The sequence below is a fragment of the Echinops telfairi genome, unplaced genomic scaffold (genome assembly GCF_000313985.2).
Source record: "Echinops telfairi isolate 266 unplaced genomic scaffold, ASM31398v2 ScPeMD7_3533;HRSCAF=4204_0, whole genome shotgun sequence".
NCBI classification, from domain to species: Eukaryota; Metazoa; Chordata; class Mammalia; order Afrosoricida; family Tenrecidae; genus Echinops; species Echinops telfairi.
Genome location: NW_022107431.1, coordinates 7621206 through 7631377, shown reverse-complemented (window position 1 = coordinate 7631377; position 10172 = coordinate 7621206). Strand labels below are relative to the sequence as shown.

General features: G+C 49.4%; 2 protein-coding genes across 2 annotated transcripts in view; both read left to right on the top strand.

Annotated features, from left to right (window-relative positions):
• The window catches only part of SLC22A3 (solute carrier family 22 member 3), a gene marked incomplete at its 5' end in the record, with an annotated part of 125521 nt that overhangs the window by 96450 nt on the left and 18899 nt on the right, over positions 1 to 10172 (top strand). The window contains 2 exons of the mRNA XM_004702092.3: positions 7050 to 7147; positions 7271 to 7485. Of these exons, the coding sequence (XP_004702149.3) occupies positions 7050 to 7147; positions 7271 to 7485 (313 nt within the window). The remainder of the gene's footprint in view (positions 1 to 7049; positions 7148 to 7270; positions 7486 to 10172) is intronic.
• On the top strand, positions 1491 to 2784 carry LOC101654903 (elongation factor 1-gamma-like). The gene is given in 4 exon segments (XM_045294460.1): positions 1491 to 1724; positions 1727 to 2008; positions 2011 to 2324; positions 2326 to 2784. Coding segments are annotated over 4 exon segments (1275 nt in total). The 5' UTR covers positions 1491 to 1504.

The window sequence follows — 10172 nt, the reverse complement described above, 5'->3', positions numbered from 1 at the left end:
CAGTAATGACAGAGCATGCGCTGTTACGCAAAAACCGCGATAGAGTGAAGCCGCGGAAGTCGAAGCGCGAAGTGGCGAGGGTTCACTGTATTACAGACTCCACAGACGTCAGCTGCTTTAACATATAGAAAGCCATCACAGAGAGCATTGTGGTGACCGACTGATGCATGATCATAATATGCCAAATCCCCGTCTGCCACTTTTATACGCCCACCTCTGCTTGAGAGCAGCCAAGGTGAAGGCAGAGAAAAAAATTTTGTGGGTGTCTTACTTTTTAGAAGGTTAGCTAGGGAGACATTCGGACACCTTAGGGCACAAGTAAAATGATCTTTAGAGGCAAGGATGGTGACACTTTGTCCCATATCCTTTGGACATGTTGTCAGGCGAGACCGGTCCCTGGAGAAGGACGTCATACTTGGTCAAGTACTGGGACAGCCCAAAAGAGGAAGACATTTGACAAGATGAACTGACCCAGTGGTTGCATCGATGGCCCACAAATAAGAGCAATGGTGAGGATGACGCAGGACCAGGCTGTGTTGCTATGGAAACACAGACCCCAAACTAAGGTGACAGGAGAGAGAGAGGAGCCTCTTTCTCTCTAGTGCATCCACCAACAAGTGATGGTCCAAAGCAGGCAAGCCCCATTGAGGGTTCCTCCCCATCACTCGTGACAGATCAGGGGGCTGAAATTGGGTTGCCACCATCTTACTCTCCCTCTATCCCATTGCAAGGAGAAGATGGCGACCGAAGGAGATGCCATTCCTTTTTAAATGGCAAGACCCAGACGCACACATGCTTCCAATCACGCCTTGTCCGTCAGATCCTGCTCTCAGGGCCACCCATCAGAGAAAGTGAGTCTAGAAAATACAACTCTAGCTAGATGACCATGTGCTAAGCAAAAAAGTGATTCCTTCTACTGCCAAAGAGAGAAGGAAGGCATTCTTAGAGGGACCAATTAGCAATCTTCGACGGATTTCATCGTGGTAAGGATGAGTATTTCATTGATGCTAAAACACTGCTGTTCTAAGACGCGGCATCATTTTGTGTACCGCGAAGTAAGGAAGACCATGCTGTCTAAACGGTGACACTTTGCACCCTTACATTGCGATGGTAGGACACCAATTCATGAAATATTAAAACGGGGGGAAGCGTGTCTTGACACAGAAGATAGAGACTGAAGGAAAGTCTTAAGAATACTTGATTACTCCGGTGAAGGGAGACGTCGGACAGTGTAAGATATGACAAAGTATAATAGTAATTTATGAATTATCCAGGGTTCACGAGGGAGGGGGCAGTGGGGAGGGAGGGTAAAATGAGGAGCTGATACCAGGGGCTTGGGTGGAAAGCAAATGTTTTGAGAATGATGATGGCAACAAATGTACAAATGTGCTTGACACAATGGATGGATGGATGGATTGTGGTAAGAGTTGTATGAGCCCCCAATAGAATGATTAAATAATTTTTAAAAAAAAAGAATACTTGAGCCTTTCTCTGCGGAATCACCATGGCGACTGGGACCCTGTACACATATCCAGAAAACTGGCGGGCCTGCAAGGCCCTCATCGCTGCTCAGTACAGTGGGGCTCAGATCCGAGTGCTCTCCATGCCACCCCACTTCCACTTTGGCCAAACCAACCGCACCCCCGCATTTCTCCGCAAATTCCCTGCTGGCAAGGTCCCAGCGTTTGAAGGTGAGGATGGATTCTGTGTGTTTGAAAGCAATGCCATGTGAGCAATGAGGAGCTATGGGGAAGAACCCCCGAGGCAGCAGCCCAGGTGGTGCAGTGGGTGAGCTTCGCAGACAGCAACATAGTCCCCCCAGCCAGTACCTGGGTGTTCCCCACGTTGGCCGTCATGCATCACAACAAGCAGGCCACCGCGAACGCCAAGGAGGAGGTACGGCCAATTCTGGGCCTGCTGGATGCTCACTTGAAAACCAGGACTTTCCTGGTGGGTGACCGAGTGACCCTGGCTGACATCGCAGTCGTCTGCACCCTCTTGTGGCTCTACAACAGGCCCTTGAGCCTTCTTTCCGCCAGGCCTTCCCCAATACCAACCGCTGGCTCCTCACCTGCATTCACCAGCCCCAGTTCCGGGCCGTCTTGGGGAAGGTGAAGCTCTGGGAGAAGTTGGCACAGGTTGACGCTAAAAAGTTTGCTGAGATCCAGCCTAAGAATGACGCCCCGTGGAAGGAGAAGGCGCCCCGGGAGGATAAGCAGAAGGCCCAGGTGGAGTGGAAAGAAGAGAAGAAGGCCACGGCTCCTGCCCCTGAGGAGGAGATGGAGGAATGCAAACAGGTGCTGGCCGCTGAGCCCAAGGCCAAGAGGCCCCTTTGCTCACCTGCCCAAGAGTCCCTTCATGCTGGACGAGGTGAAGCACAAGTACTCCAACGAGGACAACCTCTCGGTGGCGCTGTCGCATTTCTGGTCCCTGTGGTATGCCGAGTACCACTTCCCCGAGGAGCTGAGCCAGACACTCGTGAGCTGCAACCTCATCACTGGAATGTTCCATGGATTGGACAAGCTGCGGAAGAATGCCTTCGCCAACGTTATCCTCTTCGGAACCAACAAGAGCAGCTCCATTTCGGGGGTTTGGGTCTTCAGAGCCCAAGAGCTTATCTTTCCACTGAGTCCAGATTGGCAGGTGGACTATGAGTCGTGCACATGGCGGAAACTGGATCCCGGCAGTGAGGAGACACAGACGCTGGTCCAAGAGTACTTCTCCTGGGAGGGGGCCTTCCAGCACGTGGGCAAAGCCCTCAGCCAGGGCAAGATCTTCAAGTGAACGGCCTGTCGGTGGCCCACCGCCTGCACCTGTCCTGTGGGGTCATTAAAGGAAGCTGAGCAGTGAAAAAAAAGAATACTTGATTACTCTAAGAAAGGCATCTAAAGTGTCTGTTTTGCAGACTGAGAGACGTTCCTTATAGCAAGCAGAGGTGTGGGTAACAAGCTTTGAATGGAATGCTTGGAAGGCATCAATGCGAATTTGCTGATAAAACCGAAAACCAAAGTCACTGTTCGATTAGTCTGGGCTCGGAGCCAGGTCTGCACTTGAGTGACCAGACAGAAAGGGTCCCGTCCTCCTAGGCCAAGGGTCTCATGCATAGGACAGAACTGAAGCAGATTTCTGAGCACCAGGTGTGGCTAGACTCTTGGTTTCTTGCTTCTATGTTCAGCCATTAACCAAACACATGGTCCCTTCCCACATAGACACCCCACCCCCACCAGTGGTAAGTGGTTATGTATTGGGCTGTTAACCGAAAGTTCAGCAGTTCAAATCCACTCTCCGTTTTGAGGGAGAAAGACAAGAGTTACAATCTCAGGGATCCATAGGGATAATTTCATACTTTCCTATAGGGTCACTATGTGTCCTTATTCACTTGATGGCAGTGAGTTTTGAGTTTGGTCCCCCCCCCCCTTAAAAATAGCTCCATGGCACCTGGAGCAGAATGATAGGTAACGTATGAGGGAATGGAGTTATATAGGTGCTACCAACAAACAACACATTGCATTAGGTAAATCTGCTGCACAAGACCTCTTTAAAAGTTTGAAAAGCAAGGATGTTACTTTGAGGACTAAGGTGCATGTGACCAAAGCCATGGTATTTTCAGTTGCTTCATACGCGTGTGAAAGTTAGGCACTGAATAAAGAATACTGATGAAAAATCAATGCATTCGAGTTATGGTGTTGGTGAAGAATATTGAACGGACCATGGACCGGCAAAAAGACCCAACAGATCCATCTTGGAAGAAATACAGCCAGATTGCGTCTTAGAAACAAGGGTGCCAAGAGTTCCTCTTACAGACTTTGGACGTGTTGTCCGGAGAGCCATCCCTGGAGAAGGCCATCGTGCCTGGTAAAGTCGAAAGAGAGGAAGGCCTTCCACGAGACGGACGGACACAGAAGCGGCCACAATGGGCTCGAGCATAAGAACAATTGCAAGGGTGGCGCAGGGTCAGGGAGTGTCTGATTCTGTTGGACATCGGGCCACTATGAGTCAGAGCCAACTTGCTGGCACCGAAACAACAACGGCAGATGTCGGTTCGGTGGAGGCTCAGCTCGGGAAGGCCCATTCTATCCGAGGTTCGGAAAGGCCTCCTGTTGTTAGTTGTCGAGGGCTTGATTCCCACACACGCAGAGGGGCGCTGTGCTCTGCGGGGCTTTCCAGCAGCATATCACTACGTCTGTCTTCAGAAGCACTACTGGGTGGGTTCAAACTACTCCCAATCATGAGCTAGTAGGCAAACACTGAGCTGTTTGCACCACCCAGGGATTCCCACAGCCCTCTTTGAGAAGGTGGATTCAGGACTGGGGTAGCCAAAGGGCCTTCCAAGCAGAAGTAACAGAAGATGCCGGGGTTTGGGAAGGTGAAACAGGTTGCTTCAGGAAGTTCTGTTAGGGTCCCTTTGGACAGTTGTCTCCCCACTTCTAGACTAGGAGCAGCTTAGGGTGTGCTGGAGGGTCTGCTGGGCTTCTTTGTTTTCTGTTTACTGCCTTATACATAACAAGCAAACAAGAAATATTTGCTGGCTTGAGTTCAAGGTAAGTCCAACTGCTTGGATGACCAAATAGCAATGAGCTGACATTTTCTGGATCAAAATGATGCTTTGTTATTGTTGTTGTTTTTGTTGCTGTTGTTGTTGTTAGATGCTAGCCAGTCAGTTATGACTCATGGTGACCCCTTGTACAACAGAACAGTCTTGGGCCATCTTCAGAATGGTTGTTAGGCCACTTCATCGACTACAACAGTCTTCCTGGACAGTCTTCTCCTTTTTCGCTGATCCTCTGCTTTACCAAACATGCTGTCTTGTTCCAGGGACTGGTCCATCCTGGTAAGATGTCCAAAGTACATGAGACAAAGTCTTTCCTTCTTTGCCTCCAAAGAGCATTCTGGCTGTGCTTCTGCCAAGACAGATGTGTTCATCCTTCTGTGGTGTGGTCTATATTTTCCCTCACACCCTAATTGAAATGAGTCGATTCTTCTTCAACCTTCCTTCGTCATTGTTCAGCTATCACGTGCATATGAGGCGATTGAAAAGACCATGGCTTGGGTCAGACACATGGTAGTAATCAAAGGGACAAACTTGCTCTTTAACATTTTAAATAGATCTTTGGTAGTAGATTTGCTCAATGCGATTTGCTGTTCAATATCTTGATGACTTCCATCAGCAGGGCACCCTGGTGGGGTAGCGGGCCACATGTTGAACTGCGAATCCCAAGGACAGCCGTTCTATCTCACCAATTGCATGAAGGGGGAGAGATGGCGCTTTCTGCTCCCGCAAAGATGCACAGCCTCAGAAGCCCAAAGGGCAGTTCTGCTCCATCCTATCAGGCGGTTATGAGTCAGAATCTACTCAATGGCAGTAGATTTGCAGCTTGTTTTTGTTTGGGCTTCCTCGAGAATTGAGGGTGGATCCAAGTAAAATGAAATCCTTGACATTTTCAGTCGCGTCCCCATTGATCAGGATGTTGTCTGTCGGTCCAGTTGTGAGGAGTTTGAGCTTCTTTACCTTGGGTTGTCATCCATTGGGAGGCTGTCATCTTTGATCTGCATCAAGTGCTTCGAGTCCCCTTTGCTTTCAGCAAGCAAGGTGGTGTCACCTGCCGATCACAGGTTGTTCTTCAGTCTTCCTCCATCCCTGATGCCACATTCTTCGTCATGTAGGTCAGCTTCTCAGACTGTTTGCTCAGCATGCAGACTGAATAAATATGGACCACGATACGGTCCTGATGCACTCATTCCCTGATTTTAAAGCATGCAGTATCCCGTTGTTTTGTGAATGAACATCTCTTTGTGTGTGGGCAGGTTCCACATGGGCACACATTAAGTGCTCCTGAAACCCCACCCTTTGTAATGCTTTCTGCACAAAAGGATTCAGTCAGTGAACTGAAGCAAGATGATACCTGTGGTGTTTGCTCTTGGGCTTAGCATGGATATTGCCATTGGCTGCCGTAGATTCAGCACCAGACTCTAGGCAGTCCAGGCACGACTGAAGGAAACACTGACTGGTTCTGCTTCATCTCCAGGACCATCTCCAGTGGGATGCAAATTGCACTGTTGTGATTCATTAACCGCTTTTGTGAAATAGATGACCTAGCCTATGTTAGCCTGGAGGGTCTGTCGAAACCAGGTCAACCTCATAACAGTAGGCAGAGCTCCACTGACAGATAGGTGGTGGCTTAATAGGAAGGGTATTGGTTAGGAATTAAACCTAAGTCTTGTGCAAGGAGCATGAGAAGCCATCGGTGCCCTGGGACTTAGCATTACCGTATCTTAATTGTCTAAGTAAGGTTTGAAGATGGTAGTATATGAAGGAGCCCTTGTTTGCCTTCCTCCTTTGTCATCTGCTCTTAGTCTCCACTGCAACCTACTCACGTTGGGTGACCCTGCTGGCATTTGAAATACCAGTGACCTAGCTTCCGGTGCCATAGCAACACACAAGCCACCACACTATGCCAAACTGACATGTGGTCTGGAGAAAGACCTTATGCTTGGTAAAGTGGAGAGGGAGGAAGACCCCCTACAAGATGGACGGACACAGTGGCTGCAACCATGGACTGGGGCAGAGGAACCACTGTGAGCCTGGCACAGGGCCAGGTAGGGTTTCCTTCTGTTGTGCGTAAGGTCGCTAGGGGTTAGAACAGACCTGATGGCACCTAACGACAACAACATATAAAGAAACATTGGTTTGGATCCCCCGGCATTAGCCACTCTTCCTCTCATTCCCCCCGCTCCCATTTGAATGAATACATAAGCACGTTTGAGTCCAGAGCACACCTTGCTTTCCTGGTTTTCTCCAAGCAGTTGAGCAGGGTCTTGATATAATCCAAGGATTCATTCTCAGGGCGGCAACATCCTGGTGAATTCAACCTGTGGAAAAGGCTGAGGGTTGAGGCTTCTCAGGGGTGCCCAATGCAACAGGAAGGAGCCTGGCCTGTCAGTAAGCTCATTTGACTCAGTAGCCTTGAATCCAGTTCTTGACCCATCTGTCATATTGCAGATACATGTGGCTGGGTATTGCTGCTGATAAATGCTTTTCTCATTCATAGATCACTGTGACAGATGAAGAAGTTAGCAACCCATCCTTTGTAGACCTGGTGAGAACGCCTCAAATGAGGAAGTGCACACTGATCCTTATGTTTGCTTGGTAAGTCTGGGTCGTGTTGGATTTTGAGGCTCCTGTCACATTTCCACGACTCCCCTTTGCTTCCTGTTGGGTTGAATTTACCTCTCCCTTGTTCTTTTCTGGTGTCTCCCAACGTCCCTGCAGGTTCACAAGTGCGGTGGTGTACCAAGGACTGGTCATGCGCCTGGGGATTATAGGTGGCAACCTCTACATAGATTTTTTCATCTCAGGAGTCGTGGAGCTGCCTGGAGCTCTCTTGATTTTACTGACCATTGAGCGATTCGGACGCCGCCTCCCCTTTGCTGTGAGCAATGTAGTGGCGGGAGTGGCGTGCCTCGTCACTGCATTCTTACCAGAAGGTAATCTTCTCCAACTGCCGTTTAGCATCCAAAGAACACAACACACACACACACACACACAAAAGATAAGATAGTAGTCAAGTCTAGGAAGGATATGCCCTTAGGAAATGTATCATTACCCCACAAGCTTTAGTGATATCCTTCCAGGCTCTGTGTAATCAGTGGACCAAGAGAGTCATTCTACAGATATTTTTGCGGGGTGGGGAGTGCTCTCAATTTGTTGTGTGTTCATTGTGAGTGACGTGGATGTTGTGCTCACTCCAGCTTGGAATGCGTGGTTCCCTTGTGGAGGTAGTAGCCAACATTACAAAACAAAAGCGTGTATGAATTGTTGAATGGAAAACCAATAGTCTTTGTAAATAAAAGTTACAAGGAAAAGAAGACCCTGGGCAGTTCCTGTGTTAGAAACAAGTGCGCGGCCTGAGCGCAGCCTTCAATCAAAGTTGTCCCTCAGTCAGAAGAATCTTTCTAAGGTCAGTGAGTCAGATGTTTGTCTTAGAGCACACGACAGGAAAAAAAAAAAAAACATTTTAACCATGTCGGTGGAGGGGTTAATAGGATAGTTGTTGATTCTGCTTCTTGAGATGGGCTGTGTAAAAAATACAGTATGTTTCTTTAAAAAATGAAGAATCCTTCCAGATTCCTTATCCCTCAAACCTAAATCGTGGCTTTAGTGGCTTAAACAAAAGGGGGGGGGGCGCGGTAAAATTGAAAATGGACTTGGAGTCTTCTGTGACAAACAAGGTCATCTCAAAATGAATTAATAAGGAATACAGCATGTATGTAGTGACCCTTATCCTCATGAAAAAAAAAACATGAAAGAAACACTTCCAGTTACACTCAACACGAAACAGCCAGCTCTTAAAGTGATTGCTTTTACTTTAATCACCTTTACTGGATATTCCATTTGCGGTGTCATTGGTCGTGTTGAGCATATTCCCCGACACGTGTCAGTACGGAGGCTACAAGGACAAAGGAGGCGTCATTCTGGACTTCAAGGGGTTCACATCTACTAAGGGTGGCAGCTGTGCATCGGGTCGTAGCAGCTTCTTCCTCCAAAATGGGGAGCAACATTGTCTGTTCTTCGTCTGGAAGTTCTGCAGAAACACGTTCACTTTGGGTGACTCTACTGGCATTTGAAATACCAGTGGCACCACTTCCAGCAACACCCCAGCCAGCACAGTACGTGGAAGTAAGACAGACCAGGGCATTCCGCAGAGGCAAGAATGGCACGACTTCATCGTCCATGCTTTGGGCATGTTATCAGGAGAGACCAGTCCCTGGAGAAGGACATCGTGTTTGGTAAAAAGGAGGGGCAGCACAGAAGGGGAAGTCCCTCCACAAGTTGGCTGGACACGGTGGCTGCATCAGTGGGCTCAGGCAGAGAAGCAGGTGTGAGGGTGGTGCCGGACCGTGCAAGGTCTCGTTCTGTGTGAGTCTCTGTGGGTCAGAGCCAACTCCATGGCTCCTAATACCACAAGTGAGGCCGGTAGACACTCGGCGTGAGAGCAAGGCCATTCACATCCCTGGTCGATGCTCAGAGGGGATTCACTGGAAGCTCAATCCATGTGTGTTTCTCCTTCACTTAAAAAACGATTTCTTTAAACTGATACTAAACGTAGTCACTTCCAAGTTGCATCTTAAAACAAGAAAGAAACAGCGAGATAGACACAAACCCAGGGTCTCCCCTCAGCTCCATGCTCTCAGTTCAGTGTTCTAGCCTCCGGGATCACAAGACAATAAATGCCCTTCTGTAAAGCTGCCCCCCACTTTTTAAAATTGGGATTTGACACATCTATCATGTCATTCCATAATGTAATCACATCAAACCGTTTCGCACCACCACCGCTGCATCCCCTGCCCCGCGCCTGACACCTTTCTGCTACCTGCTGTCCCTACAGGTTCATCAGTCCTGGGTTTCATATACCGAACAACGGGGAACATATAGCACAACTTCAAGAGGGTGACCCCTCCCAATGACCTACCACATCTGAGATAAACCCTAATATGCACAACAACAGCAATCCAGAAAATGCTGACAACTAGATTAGGCCCAGGGTGCATCAGAGTGGGGAATCACGGACCAGGTTTCCACTGCCCGTTTGAGGTCGTTTTTACTGCGACAGCAGCGCTGGGAAGCAAAGACTGCAGGCACGAAGCGTGAGAGCTTGTCCCCACAGGGCCAGGTAGGAGCGGGTCCACAGGAGGCGGTAGAGCCCCGCGCCCTAAGCGCCCATCTGGGTTCATTGTGCGATAATGTTCCCGCAGAAACTGAGAAAGACAGGCTCTGGTAGACGAGCCTTGTGTGCCCACTGGCAGCCGTGGGCACTGCCCGGCGTTGAGGGGTAGCCTTGTCAGCACCACAGCACTTTGAACCCGAAGAGTCGAGATGAGGGTGGGGGGCCGGTGATAGCACACTGTGCGGCTGTGGCAGGGGTGCTGGGTGGCGGGGCATGAGTTCAGAGGTGCTCAGGAGTGAGGTTGATAGATTGGCGGACTGCACAGGGTCAGTGCCAGGCAGAGGTGGCCGACGACGCCCAACGGTGCTGTCACACACCAGTTCCTCTCTGCCACTGAGCGCAGCAGGGGCTGCTCCGGGGAGGCCTTTTCAACCCCCAGGGAGCACATGAATTCGAGCAAGTTCATTGTTTCCAGGTTCTAGGGGGTGGGAAGTGGGGGATTACTGG